The sequence below is a fragment of the Agelaius tricolor genome, unplaced genomic scaffold (genome assembly GCF_023055355.1).
Source record: "Agelaius tricolor isolate 1412-34295 unplaced genomic scaffold, bAgeTri1.0.p SCAF_66, whole genome shotgun sequence".
In the NCBI taxonomy this organism is placed as follows: domain Eukaryota; kingdom Metazoa; phylum Chordata; class Aves; order Passeriformes; family Icteridae; genus Agelaius; species Agelaius tricolor.
This window is the reverse complement of record NW_027269326.1, coordinates 1,420,506-1,438,926: the sequence shown is the minus strand read 5'-3', so window position 1 is coordinate 1,438,926 and position 18,421 is coordinate 1,420,506. Positions and strand designations below refer to the sequence as shown.

General features: G+C 39.5%; 1 protein-coding gene and 1 non-coding gene across 6 annotated transcripts in view; both read left to right on the top strand.

Annotated features, from left to right (window-relative positions):
• The first annotated feature begins 1,228 nt into the window (after positions 1–1,228).
• The window catches only part of KHDC4 (KH domain containing 4, pre-mRNA splicing factor), a 23,110-nt gene continuing 5,917 nt past the window's right edge, over positions 1,229–18,421 (top strand). For 3 of the 5 annotated variants that reach the window (XR_011684345.1, XM_071456804.1, XM_071456809.1), the window contains exons 1-11: positions 1,229–1,342; positions 1,421–1,661; positions 6,698–6,826; positions 8,965–9,044; positions 9,533–9,585; positions 11,386–11,549; positions 12,101–12,312; positions 14,937–14,997; positions 16,609–16,666; positions 16,777–17,030; positions 18,011–18,169. Coding sequence is in view for 4 of the 5 variants with exons in the window: in XM_071456804.1 (XP_071312905.1) it covers positions 1,296–1,342; positions 1,421–1,661; positions 6,698–6,826; positions 8,965–9,044; positions 9,533–9,585; positions 11,386–11,549; positions 12,101–12,312; positions 14,937–14,997; positions 16,609–16,666; positions 16,777–17,030; positions 18,011–18,169 (1,458 nt within the window). In the remaining variant the exon portion in view is untranslated. The remainder of the gene's footprint in view (positions 1,343–1,420; positions 1,662–6,697; positions 6,827–8,964; positions 9,045–9,532; positions 9,586–11,385; positions 11,550–12,100; positions 12,313–14,936; positions 14,998–16,608; positions 16,667–16,776; positions 17,031–18,010; positions 18,170–18,421) is intronic. The other 2 variants (XM_071456806.1, XM_071456805.1) reach the window with 2 other exon arrangements.
• On the top strand, positions 11,712–11,840 carry LOC139584814 (small Cajal body-specific RNA 4). The gene has a single exon (XR_011676839.1). It is a non-coding gene; the product is annotated as a small Cajal body-specific RNA 4 (non-coding RNA).

The following is an 18,421-nucleotide window of genomic DNA, read 5'->3' as shown; positions in this document are numbered from 1 at the left end:
GAATATGCAACAGGTTCTTGTTTTTAAGGGTTAATCCTCTGTTAACGTGGGTCCTTTTTCAGGCTTATTTTACCCAGAAAAAGGTACCCAGAATATCTGTAACTCTTTGATTTTATTGTCTTGTATTGTCCTAATCCGAATTGTCCAAATTTTTATTACTCTAATTATATTACTATTTTTATAACAATTTTTTTACTATTAAACTTAAAATTTTAAAAACAAGTGATTGCTGTTTTTCACATCTTGTGTGGTCCTAATCCTAAATGTCCAATTTTTTATTACCCTAATTGTATTCCTATTTTTATAACCATTTTATTACAATTAAACTTAAAATTTTAAAAACAAGTGATTGGTGTTTTTCACAATCAGCATTTAGTGTCTGAAGAAAATCTAGGCCAAGGCCCAAAACTGAAGGTGATATGGACTAAATGGACTAAGAATAATAGATAATAATAATAGATAATATGATAATGAACTAATGGACTAAAACCACAGCCAAAGAATATGCATGCTCTAAAAAGGTGGACCCCAGGAGGAGCCATGCTAAAAAAATCTTGGAATATGTAAACTAGTTTGGGAAAAAATTCACTGTGCACAATTGTTTATGAATATGTAACAAGCTAATATAATAAAAAAAGTATTTAAAGGGTATCCCCGAAGGTAACAGGGATACCAAGCACCTGGCTAAAATAACTTTTGCTTTATTTTGTCTCCTATTGTCCTGTATGAAACTTTTTTCATTTTCACAGGACAGTGACTGGGTTTTCACAGGGGATTGCACTAGGTGATCTTTGGGGTCCTTTCAGACACTTTAATTTTTGTATTGCCTTGGGATAAAATGGCACACCGTGCATCCAAACTCCAGCTGGGCCAAAACAAAGTTACATATTTACACTTAATTTTGGGAAAATGGCACAATACTTGGGATAATACAGGTGGAAACATTAGAAGGGGTGATTTTGGGGTCCTTTTAGACACTGTAATTTCTGTATTGCCTTGGGATAAAATGGCACAAGGTGTGTCCAAACTCCAGCTGGGCCAAAACAAAGTTACATATTTACATTTAATTTTGGGAAAACGGCATAATCCTTGGGCTAACACACGTGGGAACATTAGCGGGGTGATCTGGGTGATCTTTGGGGTCCTTTCCCCCCTCACCACCCCCGGCCCGCGGTGCCACGTCCGTCCCCATGGCAGCGACCGGAAGTGGCTGCGCCGTCTCCATGGCAACGGGCGGAAGCGGCGGCGCGCGGCGGGCGCGGAGCCGGAAGTGACGCCCGGCAGCCGTGGCGGCCATGTCGGCGGGCGGCGGAGCGCAGCGGGACGCGGGGGCCGCGGGCGGGTGAGGCGCGGCCGCGGCGGCTCGGGCGGCCCCGGTGTCCCTCGGAGCAGCGCCTCACGCCCCCTCTGTCTTTTCCAGGCGCCGCAGCAAGTGGGATCAGCCCGGCCCGGCTCCTAATTTCCTCCTCCCCGGCACGGCGCCGCTGCCCGGGCGGCCGTTCCCCGGTGGGGGCGGCGATGGCGCCGCCGCCGTGGCCGGGTCCGAGAGCTCGGCGGCGCCCTCGGGAGCGCTGGATGCGGCCGCGGCCGTGGCGGCGAAGATCAACGCGATGCTGATGGCCAAAGGGAAGCTGAAGCCGGCGCCCAGCACGGCGGACAAGGTGGGTGGGTGGGCGCGGGGGTGGTTCAGGAAATTGGCTGCCATAAAAACAGTCGAGAATAATTTTAAAAATATTTTTCTGCGTAACAGAAAGCAGTGGATGGCTGTGAGGTCAGTCCGCTGTGAGATTTTACCAAAGCCACCTGTAGGGAGGTAAAAAAGTTTGGGTTTTTTTTCTCAGAAGCGTAGAATATTCTGAGTTGTGAGGGAGCCACGAGGATTTTTCCAGAAAGCAGAGCTGATGAAAAACTGCAGTGTGAAACGACTGCTTTAAAATATGGGGCCAAATGATTTTGGTGCCTGAAGAAGTTCCCAGTATGAGCTGTATATCCAATTCCTAATCAGCTTATTCAGCTTTTGCTGGGCCCTGCCCCGAGCTTGGTTGACCCTGATGAGCTCAGGCAGTTGGACTGGTGTGTTCCTCTTGAATAATCTCTGAGTTTTCTATTCTAAAGCAAGTTTAACTTCAAGCTGCTTTTCCAGTTCCAGTCCCAGTCTTGTCTTGCTCTTCTGCCTGTCCTCAGCCTGTGCTAGAGCCAAGTTTAGAAGCTGTTTCAAGTTTCATGGAGCCACAGGGTGGTTTGGGTTGGAAGAGACCTCAGAGCTCATCTTGTCCCACCCCTGCCATGGGCAGGGACACCTCCCACTGCCTCAGGTGGCTCCTTGGGCACTGCCAGGGATCCAGGGGCAGCCCCAGCTGCTCTGGGCAATCTCTTTTCATGTGTTTAATCCCAAACATCCAAAGATTGGGGAGCTCAGGAGTTTCAGCTCCTCACCCCTCCCAGTTTAGGTGCAAGGGGATTTTTGGTGGGGGGAATTCTGAGCAATGTTCTCATAGAACCATGGAATGGTTTGGGTTGGAATAGACCCAAAAACTCCTCCAGTGCCATGGCAGGGACCCTTTCCACCATCCCAGGGTGCTCCAAGCCCTGCCCAACACTGCCAGGGATGCAGGGGCAGCCCCAGCTGCTCTGGGCAATCTGTTCAATGTGTTCATTCCCAGATGTCCAAAGATTGGGGAGCTCAGGAGTTTCAGCTCCTCACCCCCCCCCAGTTTAGGTGCAAGGGGATTTTTGGTAGGGGGAATTCTGAGCAATGTTCTCATGGAACCATGGAATGGTTGGGGTTAAAAGAGACCTTAAAATCCATCCAGTGCCATGGCAGGGACACCTTCCACCATCCCAGCCTGGCCCTGGGCACTGCCAGGGATCCAGGGGCAGCCCCAGCTGCTCTGGGCACCTGTGCCAGGGCCTCACACCCTCCCAGTGAACAATTCTTTCCCAAGATCCCACCCAACCCTGCCATCTGTCATTTCAAAACCATTGCCCCATGTCCTGTTACTTTGTGCTCTGGTAAAAAATCCTTTTTGCTCATTTTTATAACCCTTTAAGCCCTGCAAGGGGCTCTGAGCTCCCCCTGGATCCTTCTCCAGGTGAGCACTCCCAGCCTGCAGCTCTGTGGCCTCCTCTGCACTCCCTCCCTTCCATCTTTGAGGAATTTCCATCCAAACTCACTGAAATAAAAAATGAACAAGGAGGGTGGGGTTTATAGTGTTGTATTTCTTTTTTCACACTGGTTTTTGGGGTGTTTTTTTACACTGGTGCCACTCTGAGGGTTTGCCTTGTGAGGCTGCACCCAAAGGAGTGCTCATTTTGAACATAGGATTTACTCACAAATAAAAAAAAAGAGTGCAAAATTGTCCCAAAATCTCCTTAAATCACTTCTGGGGGTGAAATACCCCTGCAGCCTTTTTGGAGTGCTAATTTTGCCACAGGATTTACTCACAAATTTAAAAAAAAAGTGCAAAATTGTCCCAAATTCTCCTTAAATCACTTCTGGGGGTGAAATACCCCTGCAGCCTTTTGGAGTGCTAATTTTGTCACAGAATTTTAGTACAGATTAAAAAAAAATCGTGGGAAATTGTCCCAAAATCTCCTTAAATCACTTCTGGGGGTGAAATACCCCTGCAGCCTTTTTGGAGTGCTCATTTTTCCATGGAATTTACTCACAATTTAAAAAAAAAGAGTGGGAAATTGTCCCAAAATCTCCTTAAATCACTTCTGGGGGTGAAATACCCCTGCAGCCTTTTGGAGTGCTAATTTTGTCACAGAATTTTACTACAGATTAAAAAAAAATCGTGGGAAATTGTCCCAAAATCTCCTTAAATCACTTCTGGGGGTGAAATACCCTTGCAGCCTTTTTGGAGTGCTCATTTTTCCATGGAATTTACTCACAATTTAAAAAAAAAGAGTGGGAAATTTTCCCAAATTCTCCTTATATCACTTCTGGGGGTGAAATACCCCTGCAGCCTTTTGGAGTGCTAATTTTGTCACAGAATTTTACTACAGATTTAAAAAAAATCGTGGGAAATTGTCCCAAAATCTCCTTAAATCACTTCTGGGGGTGAAATACCCCTGTAGCCTTTTTGGAGTGCTAATTTTGCCACAGGATTTACTCACAAATTAAAAAAAAAAGTTGGGGAATTTTCCCAAATTCTCCTTATATCACTTCTGGGGGTGAAATACCCTTGCAGCCTTTTTGGAGTGCTCATTTTGCCACAGGATTTACTCACAATTTAAAAAAAGAGTGGGAAATTGTCCCAAATTCTCCTTAAATTGCTTCCCTGACGCTTCTGTCACAGCCCATGAAGTAAAATCCATTTTGAGACATCCCAAAATTGGCAGGTGCTGGTGCTGTCTCATTCTCCCAGCTCTGTTTGTGTCACAGGCTCTGGTGGCACTCTGGCATCCTGTGACAAACTGTTGGATTCATGTGCATTTGGGGTGCCAGTTTTTATTACACACTTTTTAAAATATAATAACTCTGTATATACAATATCTAATAAATATTTATTTATATTTTTATATATGTTTATATATATATTATATATATATATATAATATATATATAGTTCTTTCACTGCATATTTTGTTTTTGGTAGAACATGTTCAGTGCTGGCATTTCTAGAATAATTAACTCTCATGACCTTGCAGGTTGTGAGGCAATGGAAATTAAGGAGCTGCAGGTTAATGAATGTATTTTTTTTTTTAAAGTGTGGCAAGAGTGGAGCAGTTTAAAGTCAGAACAGTGCCCTGTGCTGGAGTCCCTCTGTAGCTGCCTCCTCCAAAGTTATATTTGTGACAGTGGATTGGTGATCCTGGAAGGTTTTCTTTTTTTATAGAGTCTTGTTTGACCTTTATGTCCCCCAAATGAATTTCAGGATATTTAGGAGGCTGTGCTAACTCTGTACATTGAAAAGTTCTTTGTGGGAACTCCCAACTCTTCCACTGTATCTTCTGAATCTCTCACTGTGCCTTTTTATTTCTTAGGCTGACACAAAAGATGGCACCCCTGTCTTAAAGATGGGGACAAATACAGTGTGGATGAGTTCAGATCTTGAGCAGAAATTCTAAATTCTGCCTCTGAAGGCTGTTCAGAGGAGCAGGAGCTACAAACATGAAGTGCACATTTCACTGGGCTCTCAGATTTCTGTCAGAGCTGCCAACTCCAGGGGGAAATGCTTTGGTTTCTGTTCTACCAACTCTGCAGCTCAGTTCCACATCATGTACAGAGCAAAACATTAATTATGTGTTCATATGTGCTGAAAATAAACCCACTGTGTTGATTTGGGCTGTGAGGAGGCAGATCCAGCAGTAACTCCAAGTTGCTTTCTACTAATCTGGAATTTACTCTCAACTGAAAAAAAAAAAAAAAAAGTGGGAAATTGTCCCAAAATCTCCTTAAATTGCTTCTCTGTCACTTCTGGGGCTGGAATACCCCTGCAGCCTTTTTGGAGTGCTCATTTTGCCACAGGATTTACTCACAAATTAAAAAAAAAAGTTGGGGAATTGTCCCAAATTCTCCTTAAATCACTTCTGGGGCTGAAACACCCCTGCAGCCTTTTTGGAGTGCTAATTTTGCCACAGGATTTACTCACAAATAAAAAAAAAAAGAGTGGGAAATTGTCCCAAATTCTCCTTAAATCACTTCTGTTGCCTTCAAAACCTGAAAGGGGTGAACAAGAAGGATGTTAACTATGAGAGCTCTACAGCCCAGTTCCACATCATGTACAGAGCAGAAACATTAATTATCTGTTAATATGTGCTGAAAATAAACCCACTGTGTTGATTTGGGCTGTGAGGAGGCAGATCCAGCAGCAATTCCAATGTACTTTTCACTAATCTGTGTTAAGATTTTACCTTCAACAACTGAAGGAGGTGCACAAGAAGGATGTTTATTATTTATTTTATTAATAATTACTGAAGGTAAACCCAGTGTGTTTATTTGGGCAGATCCAGCAGGAATTCCAATGTACTTTTCACTAATCTGTGTTAAGATTTTGCCTTCAACAACTGAAGGGGATGCACAAGAAGGATGTTTATTATTTATTTTATTAATAATTGCTGAAGATAAACCCAGTGTGTTTATTTGGGCAGATCCAGCAGTAATTCCAATGTACTTTTCACTCATCTGTGTAAAGATTTTGCCTTCAACAACTGAAGGGGATGCACAAGAAGGATGTTTATTATTTATTTTATTAATAAGTGCTGAAGATAAACCCAGTGTGTTTGTTTGGGCAGATCCAGCAGGAATTCCAATGTACTTTTCACTCATCTGTGTTAAGATTTTACCTTCAACAACTGAAGGGGATGCACAAGAAGGATGTTTATTATTTATTTTGTTAATAAGTGCTGAAGATAAACCCAGTGTGTTTGTTTGGGCAGATCCAGCAGCAATTCCAATGCACTTTTCACTAATCTGTGTAAAGATTTTGCCTTCAACAACTGCAGGGGATGCACAAGAAGGATGTTTATTATTTATTTTATTAATAATTACTGAAGATAAACCCAGTGTGTTTATTTGGGCAGATCCAGCAGCAATTCCAATGTGCTTTCCTGTGCAATCTGTAAGGATTTTTTTCAATGTACAATATGTAAATTTTGCCTTCAACAACTGAAGGGGGTGAACAACAAGGACCTTCCCCCCTTGAGTTTGTTTGTGCTTTTTTTCCACTTTTGCAACTGCTTCTCTTTGAAGCTGCAGGCTCTGGGAAAAGGTCCAGCCACGAGTAAGAGCAAGGATGACCTTGTGGTGGCAGAGGTGGAGATCAATGATGTCCCCCTGACGTGCAGGAACCTGCTGACCCGGGGCCAGACCCAGGATGAGGTATGTCCCACACCCCCAGTGGCACTGTCACATTGGCTGGAAAACCCTCTCTGCCCAGGATTTCTCTCCTGAGAAGCTCAGAGAAAAAGGAAAACACTCTGATCTCGTTTTGCTCTCCTGTGTTCTGCTGCTTTGGAATGTGGTTGGAGATTGTTTATCCAACAGGTGAATTGTTTTTACTTAATGAGCAGTCATGGTCAGGCTGTGTTGGGACTCTGAGGAGAGAGTCAGGAGTTTTCATTATTATCTTTTGGCTTTCTGTCTCTATCCTTTCTCCAGTCTTTAGGATAGCTTTAGTATAGCATTCTATGATATGATACAATATAATATAATATAGTATGTTATGATATAATATAATATAGTATGATATGATACAATATAATATGGTATAATAAGGTATAATATAATATAGTATGATATAATATGATATGATTAATATAATATAATATGTCATAATATAATGTGATATAATACAATGTGATATTACATGATATAATACAATATAATGTAATATAATATGGCATGATGTGATATAGCATAATATAGCACAATACAATATAGCACAATATAATATAATATAGTATAATATAATAGAATATAGTATGATGTCATATAGTATGATATAATATGATATGATTAATATATGGCACAATGTGATATAGCACAATATAATATAATATGGCATAATGTAATATAATGTGATATAATACAATGTGATATTATATGATATAATACAATATAATGTAATATAATATAGTATAATATAATTTAGTATAGTATAATATAATATAATGTAATATAATAAGGCATAATGTGATATAGCATCATATAGCACAATACAGTATAGCACAATATAATATAATATAGTATAATATAATGTGATATAATACAATGTGATATTATATTATATAATACAGTATAATGTAATATAATGTAATGTAATATAATGTAATGTAATATAATATAATATGGCATAATGTGATATAGCATAATATAGCACAATACAATATAGCACAATATAATATAATATAATTTAGGATAGTATAATATACTATGGCATAATATAATATAATGTGGTATAATACAATGTGATATTATATGATATAATACAATATAATGTAATATAATATAGTTTAATATAATTTAGTATAGTATAATATAATATAATACAATATGGCATAATGTGATATACCATAATATAGCACAATACAATATAGCATAATATAATATAATATAATATAGTATAACATAGTATGATGTAATATGATATGATATGATAATAAATTAGCCTTCTAAGAGCATGGAGCCAGATTCATCATTTCCTTCCTTCATCAGGGGGACCTTAAAATACTCCCTGCAGCAGCTCTGCTGCCTTGGCAGGGAGCTCTGGGCTTACATAACCCTGGCCACCTTTCACCTTGTTCCTGAGGAGACAAGGTGAAATGAACTGGCAGTGAACTCTGTCCAGGGTTGTTTCTTTCTAGGAAACTCGTGTTTTCTAAAGGGGTTTGTTGGTTTGCTCAGTAAATGGTTGTATTGATACCTCAGGGTTTAGTTTTTATATTTTTCAGGTTCTGTGCTGTGTGTGAGTCTGAGTTCATATTATGGGATTGTGAGCTCTCTGCACAGAGCAGGGAGACAAAACAATTCCTGCTCTAGCTGGGCACCAAGGACAAATGATCCAAATCTCAGCCCCAAGAGCACAAACAACGTGGGCTGAAGAGGGAAAAACAAGAAAATGGGACTGCATGGGCTGGAACTGTGATTAGACAATTAAGTCAAATATACTACTAGACAAAACTTACAGCAGTGTGGGACCCCATGACCAGTCATCCATTTTTGGGACCATTTTGGTTCATCTTGGGTGTAGCCCTGGCTGGGCTCTGGTGCTGCTCAAGGTGAATCTGTTGAGGCCTTTTAATAAATCCCTACTTGATTAATTAACTCTGTCCAGCCTCTGTTCTAAATCAGCCTTCACAAGGCATCAGTATTATGGCTTCAGAGCCAGCATCAGCCTCTTAGCACTTCATTAATGATTTCTGGGGTTTCTACAAGAACATTGTTGAAGTTTTGGCATTCTGTGTGTGCCTTGTTTGCTGTTGGCAGGTGTTTCACTGGGTTTTGTCCATTTTTTGCAGATCAGTCGCCTGAGTGGAGCAGCTGTCTCCACTCGAGGGAGGTTCATGACTGCAGAAGAGAAAGCCAAAGTGGGACCTGGGTTTGTATTTTTATTTTTGGAGGTTCTGCTTTTTTTCCTCTGAGGTGACAGAGTGCTGGGGTTCTGTTTGGTTGGTTCTCCTATAAATTTGCCATTCTGGTGGTCCTGGGCTGAAACAACCAGCCCAGCCATGACCCTGACAGATCACACTGTGCTCAACTTCTCCTCACAGAAGACTGCAACTGCCCAAATACTTCCCAATTTCTTGCTGCTTTTAGTTTGTGACCCATTTATGTGGGCAAGCAAATTCAAGTTTTCAGTGCTGTAACTTTGCTGAATCATCATCAATTCCTGAATCAGATTTTCAGTGCAGAGCTTTTCTGCCTGAGCACTGTGATAGTCAAGGAATTTGTGTTCTGTTATCTGGAGGGCATTTCAGATTTTTATGGAAGACTTTCTGCATGTAATGACTGTGATATAATTAGATTGGGTCCATTATTATTGTGTTGTCTGTGGGTTTAATTGAATATTTGACTTTTTCTTTCCAGAGATCGTCCTCTGTATCTTCATGTTCAGGGTCAGACACGGGAGTTGGTTGACAGTGAGTACAAAATATTTTGGTTTTTCTCTCCCTGTTTGTGATAAAGGGTTGGATTTGAGTTATAAACACCTTGGTGGTGATAACAGACTCCATTCAAGCACTGATACTGAGATCTCTGCTCAGAAATCCCTGAGGTGCCATGGACTGCATTCATCAGGAAATGAAAATTTTGGATAGACTGCAAGGAAGGTGGGGAGGGAGTGGGCAGGTACAGCTCTTATCTCACTGATAACACACCCAGATCCATGGGAACAGGGGTGTGACAGGGAGGCCTCCTGCCAGAAGGACCACAGAGGGTCACGTCTGGTGCCACCACCCTGCTCAGACAGGGCCATCCCAGAGCAGAGGGCACCGGGCTGGGGCCAGGTGGCTCTGGATCCCCAGGCAGGGACACCCCAGGGCTGTTGCAGGTGGCTCTGGATCCCCAGGCAGGGACACCCCAGGGCTGCTGCAGGTGGCTCTGGATCCCCAGGCAGGGACATCCCAGGGCTGTTGCAGGTGGCTCTGGGATCCCCAGGCACGGAGGCTCCACAGCCTCTCTGGGCTCTGCTCAGCGCTGGGCACTGCCCAGGGCAGCAGCTCTGCCTCCTGGCCAGGGGCAGCTCCTGGGCTCAGGCCCTGCCCGTGGCTCTGGGGCCATTGCTGGGCCTGGAGCAGAGCCTGGGGCTGCTCTGGCCTCTGCACACAGGGACGGACTGGGACAGACTGGGACAGACAGACTGGGACACACAGGGACACCTGGGGACAGCCAGGAACAGATAGGAACACCCAGAGACAGACAGGGACACACAGAGGGACACCCAGAGACATCCAGGGACACCCAGGGATGCCCAAGGACACACACAGGGACGCCTGGGGACAGCCAGGGATGCTCAGAGACACCCAGGGGCAGTCAGGGAGAGCCAAGGACTCCCTGGGACAGATAGGGATACCCAGGAACACTGAGAGACAGACAAGGACACCTGGGGACACCCAGGGACACTGAGAGACACCCAGGGACACCTGGGGACACCCAGGGCTGAGGCCCCTCTCCCTGGGGCTCCTCTCCAGGCTGAGCAGCCCCAGCTCCCTCAGCCTTTCTGGGCAGGGACCCTCCAGGCCCTTCAGCATCTTTGTCACCCTGCAGGAGCTCCCTGGCCCTGCTGTGCTGAGGGTGCCAGAGCTGGGCACAGCCCTGCAGAGGTTCAGCACTGCCTGGAGCACCCCCTGACCTGCTGGGAATGCTCTTCCTCACCCAGCCCAGGACCCCTCTGTCCCCTGGCTGCCAGGACACAGTGCTGGCTCAGGGACAGCTTGGTGACACCCCTCAGATCCTCCCCAGCAGGTCACCCCCAGCCTGTGCTGGTGCCTGGGGTTGTTCCTCCCTGACCTTGCCTTAAAACATTGCCCAAGCTTTATCAGGGTGGAAATGGAGAAGGAATTCTGATACTTCACTGAATACCTGAGCTGGGAGGGACCCACAGGGATCACCCAGTCCAAGCCCTGGCCCTGCACTGACCCCCAAAATCCCACCCTGGGAGCATTTCCCAAACCCTCCTGGAGCTCTCGCAGCCCTGGGGCTGTGCCCATGCCCTGGGGAGCCTCAAGGGGAAGAACCTTTCCCTGATAATCCATCCTAAACCTCCCTGACACAGCTCCAGGATCCCTGGGGATCCTCTGTGATCCCACACAGGGGTGCAAACCCTGGGCCCCACAGGGAGATGCAATCCCATAACAGAATATGCAAAACAACCCAGTTATGTCACAGTTTGAGTACTCTGGGCTGCTGAATTAGAATGGATTTTATGTTCTCTCACCTAGGAGCTGTTAACAGAATCAAGGAGATCATTACCAATGGAGTGGTGAAAGCAGCCACGGGCTCCAGCCCCACATTCAATGGGGCCACAGTCACTGTGTATCACCAGCCAGCCCCCATCACTCAGATAACTCCAGCTGTTGGCCAAAAACCTCCATTCCAGTCAGGGGTGAGTGCATTTTATTGACTATCACTGCTTGCAAGATTTGCCTTTTACAAAGCAGATGTGTCATGTGTTATTTATTAAAAAAAAAACCAAAAACCAACAAAATCACAGCACAAAAGCTGAAAAACCACCCCAAAAAAATCACCCCCAGCTTGTGCTGTGAAATCTGGAGCACTAACAAGACTGAGTCTGGAGAGTGAGACTCAGGTGACAGTGGCCTCCTAAAAGCAAAGGGATGGAGAGAGCAGTCCTACCTCCAGAAAAGCCCAGGGCTCACTGTGCCATCTGACACTGGACCCTTCTGTCTGTCCTCAGTGAAATTAGAGTGAAATATTAAAGCTTTTGCTGTTCATTTCCAGATGCATTATGTCCAGGACAAGCTGTCTGCTGATTAAGGCCTGCAGAAGGTGTTGACATTGAAATAGAAATCAATTTTTACTTCAGAACTCATATTTCTGCATCTGACCCTGAAGCCTTCTGTGTGTCCCAGCAGTGAGATGTCTGCCCTCAGTGAAATGAAAATGAAATATTAAAGATTTGCTGTTCATTTGCAGATGCATTATGTCCAGGACAAGTTGTTTGTTGGGCTGGAACATGCTGTGCCCACATTTAATGTGAAGGAGAAGGTGGAAGGGCCTGGCTGCTCCTACTTGCAGCACATTCAGATTGAAACTGGTGCCAAAGTCTTTCTTCGAGGGAAAGGCTCAGGTTGCATAGAACCAGCATCAGGCAGAGAAGCCTTTGAACCCATGTACATCTACATCAGGTATGGGAGAGTTCCAAAAAAATCCCATAAAAATCCATATATAAAAAAAATCCCATTAAAAATCCATTTTTAAAAAAATCCCATAGAAATCCATTTATAAAAAAATTCCATAAAAATCCATTTATAAAAAAAATCCCATTAAAAATCCATTTTAAAAAAATCCCATAAAAATCCATTTATAAAAAAATCCCATAAAAATACATTTTTAAAAAAAAATCCCATAAAAATCCCATTAAAAATCTGTTTAAAAAAATCCCATAAAAATTTTTAAATTATTAAAAAAAAATCCCATAAAAAGCCTATTTAAAAAAATCCCATTAAAACCCACTTTAAAAAATCCCATAAAAATCCATTTTAAAAAAATCCCATTAAAAATCCATTTATAAAAAAATCCCATAAAAAATACATTTTAAAAAAAAATCCCATAAAAATCCCATTAAAAATCTGTTTAAAAAAATCCCATAAAAATTTTAAAATTATTAAAAAAAAATCCCATAAAAATCCCATTAAAAATCTGTTTAAAAAAATCCCATAAAAATTTTTAAATTATTAAAAAAAAATCCCATAAAAAGCCTATTTAAAAAAATCCCATTAAAACCCACTTTAAAAAATCCCATAAAAATCCATTTTAAAAAATCCGATTAAAAATCCATTTATAAAAAAATCCCATAAAAATCCATTTATAAAAAAATCCCATTAAAAATCTGGTTTTTTTTAAAAAAATCCCTTAAAAATTTAAAAATTATTTTTAAAAAATCCCATAAAAAGCCCATTTAAAAAGATCCCATAAAAACCCACTTTAAAAAATCCCATAAAAATCCATTTTAAAAAAACCCATTAAAAATCCATTTATAAAAAAATCTCATAAAAAATCAATTTTTAAAAAAATCCCATAAAAGATCCACTTAAAAAAAAATCCCATAAAATTTCCATTTATAAAAAAATCCCATTAAAAATCCATTTATAAAAAAATCCATTTATAAAAAAATCCCATAAAAATCCATTTAAAAAATCCCATTAAAAATCTGTTTAAAAAAAAATCCCATAAAAATTAAAAAATTTAAAAATTATTTTAAAAAATCCCATAAAAAGCCAATTTAAAAAAAAATCCCATAAAAACCCACTTTAAAAAATCCCATAAAAATCCATTTAAAAAAATCCCATTAAAAATCTGTTTTTAAAAAAATCCCATAAAAAGCTCATTAAAAAAATCCCATAAAAACCCACTTAAAAAAATCCCATAAAAATCCATTTTAAAACTATCCCATTGAAAATCTGTTTTTAAAAATCCATTTTTAAAAAATCCCATAAAAAGCCCATTAAAAAAATCCCCAAAAAACCCACTTTAAAAAATCCCATAAAAATACATTTTAAAAAATACCATAAAAATCAATTTTAAAAAAGATCCCATAAAAATAAATTTAAAAACATTTTAAAAATTAATTTTAAACAATCCCTTTAAAAATCCATTTAAAAAAATCCCATAAAATCAATTTTTAAAAATCCCATAAAAATCAATTTTAAAAAGATCCCATAAAAATCAGTTTTAAAAAGATCCCAAAAAATTAAATCTTTAAAAATCCCATAAAAGTCAATTAAAAAAAAAATTTTAAAAATCCATTAAAAAAAATCCCTTTAAAAATCAATTTTAAAAGATCCCATAAAAATCCATTTAAAAAAAATCTCATTAAAAATCATTTTAAAAAATCCCATAAAAGTCAATTTTAAAAAAATCCCGTAAAAAATCAATTTTAAAAAGATCCCATAAAAATCAATTTAAAAAAATCCCATAAAAATCCATTTTAAAAAATCTCATTAAAAAATCATTTAAAAAAATCCCATTAAAGTCAATTTAAAAAAAAATCCCATTAAAAATCAATTTTAAAAAGATCCCATAAAAATCAATTTTAAAAAATCCTATAAAAGTCAATTAAAAAAAAAATTTTAAAAATCCATTTAAAAAATCCCTTTAAAAGTCAATTTAAAAAGATCCCATAAAAGTCAATTTAAAAAAAATCCCATAAAAAATCAATTTTAAAAAGATCTCATAAAATTAAATTTTTAAAAATCCCATAAAAGTCAATTTAAAAAAATCCCATTTAAAAATCAGTTTAAAAAAATCCAGTTCAAAAATCAAATTTTAAAAAAATCCCATAAAAATCAATTTTAAAAAGATCCCATAAAAATCAAATTTCAAATTCATTTTTAAAAATTCTCATTTAAAAAAACCCAATTTTTAAAAATCCCATAAAAAATCAATTTTAAAATTCATTTTTAAAAAATCTCATTTAAAAAACCCAATTTTTAAAAATCCCATAAAATCCATTTTAAAAAATTCCCATTAAAAATCAATTTAAAAAAAAAATCCCATTTTAAAAATCCATTAAAAAAAAAATCCCATTAAAAATCCCAATGCCCAGTCAGGAACGTTGCTCAATCTTTAATCACTGTGTGAAATTCTTCATTTGGACTGATTTAATGCAAATTAAATACATTTTTGCACCTGGCTTGACTTGAAGTGATAAGGGTATAACCATATGGTGATAGGGCAAAGAAGGAGCTCCCAAATTTGACAGAAAAGTTTGTTCTTATAAATTTTATTATTTTTTTGTGTATTTTTTCAGTCACCCAAAGCCAGAAGGTTTGGCAGCTGCTAAAAAGCTGTGTGAGAACCTCTTGCAAACAGTGAGTAACTCTTACACATGGGAGATTTCAGAGCCTTCTGTAGTTTGGGATGTGCATTAAAAAATTCTTAATTCTTTCAGCAAAGCTCTTCATGTGTCAGGGAGAAACCTCATAGGTTTGTCCTCCCAAGGGTTGCTGTGGAATTCTTGTTTAATATTTCTCAGGAAGGAGCTGAGAATTTTTGGGGCAAAAAATTCAAATGGTTCCAGAGCAGAGCTGGGGGTGAGGAGAAGGGAATATCTGCAAACATAAATCTGCTTTTTGCTCATTGCTCCAGCTTCCCCTCTTTGATAGCCAGAGGTGATTGCTGTAGCAGAAAATTCTAGAAAATCTCTCCCATAACACAGAGAATCTTCAATTTCTCAGCTTCCTTATAGAAATAGGAATAAAGTTCTGGAGAGTCTTTCAGTTAAGATAATAATAAGATAATGGAGTAGGGGATACAAAGTTTCTTTTGAAAAATATTTGGAAGCTTTTTTATTCTCTGAGGCTCTGTTGTAGTAATTAATAATATTGGACTAATTAATATTGAAGAAATCAATTTGCCACTCTGTTTCCTATAAAAATATATATTACATTCCATTTTTATATTTTATCATTATATTTTATTATTATAATTTTAATATATATTTATTATATTTATTATTATATTTCATTAGTACATCCATTATTTTTATGATATATTTATCATATTTTTATTCTATTTTATTATTCTATTCTATTTTTATTATTATGTTTTATTATATTTTTATTACATTTTAACATTATATTTTATTTTGTTATATTTTATTATTATCCCAAATATGATCCAAGTATTATATATATTATTATCCTTATTATCCTCATTATCCTTATTATTCTTATTAATTATTCTTATCATTATTATCCTTATTGTTATCCTTATTATTATCCTTATTGTTATCCTTATTGTTATCCTTATTATTATCCTTATTGTTATCCTTATTATTATCCTTATTATTATCCTTATTGTTATCCTTATTATTATCCTTATTATTCTTATTAATTATCCTTATCCTTATTATTATCCTTATTGTTATCCTTATTGTTATCCTTATTGTTATCCTTATTATTATCCTTATTAATTATCCTTATCCTTATTATTATCCTTATTATTATCCTTATTATTATCCTTATTATTATCCTTATTATTCTTATTAATTATCCTTATCCTTATTATTATCCTTATTATTATCCTTATTGTTATCCTTATTAATTATCCTTATCCTTATTATTATCCTTATTGTTATTATCCTTATTGTTATTATCCTTATTGTTATTATCCTTATTATCCTTATTATCCTTATTATTATTATTATTATTATTATTATTATTATTATTATTATTATTATTATTATTATTGTTATTATTATTATTATTATTATTATTATTATTATTATCCAAATCTGCCACAGAGGCCAGTAGGATCAGGGGATGTTGATGGGATTTTGGTGGGTGGATTTTCCTGTTTGGGTTATTGCTGTCCTTGTGCCCAGTGTGTTCTGGAATCAGCATTCCCTCACATGGTTATAGGCAGTTACAGAAATGTCAATATTTTTATTTTTATTGTCTAATCTTTGAAATTCCTCCTAGGTTCACGCCGAGTACTCTCGATTTGTGAACCAGATAACCACTGCAGTTCCCTTGGCAGGTAAAACTCACCTTTGAGACTCCAGCCTCTTTTCCATTTGGAATTAATTGGCATTTGTGGTGTCTGTAGCAGAACTGAGATGTCCTTTTGTCCTCTCTGCCTCTCTCCAGGCTTCACCCAGCCAGCCACGATCAGCAGCGTCCCGTCCCAGCCCTCCTATTACCCCTCCAATGGCTACCAGTCCGGCTACCCCGTGGTTGCCCCTCCTCAGCAGCCTGTCCAGCCTCCCTATGGGGTGCCAGGGATGGTGCCCCCTGCCGTGCCCCTGGCTCCTGGCGTCCTCCCAGCGCTGCCCACGGCCGTGCCACCCGTGCCCACCCAGTACCCCATTCCTCAGGTGCAGCCTCCAGCCAGCACGGGCCAGGTACTGCCTGGGGTCGCTCTTTGCTGGGGAGAAAAGACTTTGTAGTTCTTCTTTAGGGCTTTATTTTAGCCTTTTTTTTAGTCCTTTTTACCGTTGGTTTGTTTGTTTGGGGGGTTTTTTGGGAGGATGTTGGTGGTTTTTGTTATTGTTTAGCTGATCCATCCTTCTAAGCAACTAAATTGTTGGGTTGGCAGCTTCTTACTACATTCTTCATATTCTGTTTTCCCCATTCTGTTTTTCCCATTCTGTTTTTCCCATTCTGTTTTTCCCATTCTGTTTTTCCTATTCCATTCTTCATATTGTGCCCTTCATGTTGTGCCCCTCATGTTGTGCCCCTCATGTTGTGCCCCTCATGTTGTGCCCCTCACATTGTGCCCCTCACATTGTGCCCCTCACATTGTGCCCCTCACATTGTGCCCTTCACATTGTGCCCCTCATATTGTGCCCCTCATATTGTGCCCCTCACATTGTGCCCTTCACATTGTGCCCCTCATATTCTGCCCCTCATATTCTGCCCCTCATATTCTGCCCTTCATATTCTGCCCTTCATATTCTGCCCTTCATATTCTGCCCTTCCCATTCTGCCCTTCCCATTCTGCCCTTCCCATTCTGCCCTTCCCATTCTGCCCATATTATTCATATTCTATTCATATTCTATATTAAATTTATAAACTACACCTGTCCTCTTAACAGCAAGGACATTTTCAGGGGTTGGGGAGTCAATTCAATGTCTGAGGAGCATCATCACACTCTGTGGTGCCCCTATGTAGGTGCCTGAGTTTAAATTACACCTGGGGATTAGTTTGAGGTGGGAGCATTCTCTAAATGAAATCTTTGTTTTACCTCTTCAGTTGTGAATTTTCCTCTAAATTCTCTTATCCCTAGAGAAACTATTTGTATGTTCTCCTTACTGCAGTGAGTGAATACTTTACATGCACATTATCGAATTTTCTTGTGTTTTCTCTCTGACTTGTGCCCAGCAGAGTCCTCTGAGTGCTCCTTTCCTTCCTGCTGCCCCAGTAAAAACCAGCATGCCAACTGGTAGCCAGCCCCAGGTGCAGCCCCATCCCCAGGGCCAAAAGAGACGCTTCACCGAGGAGCTGCCTGATGAGAGAGAGTCAGGACTGCTGGGATACCAGGTGGAATAAAATCAGCAATTTTCCTTCCCTCACCAGGCAGAGATTGGGTTGTTGTTAGCCCAGGTTGTTGGAGCAGTTGTGCAGGGCCTTGGGCACAGGGCAGTGGTTGTCCCAAAGCACAGGGCCCACATTTTGGTGTCTCTGAGTGGATGCACTGCTCCAAAGCTGTGGATTAACTCATTCCAGCTGCTTTCCATACCCTCAGCCCTTCCCAAAGATGAGTGCTGCATCCAGGTCACAGACATGACAAGA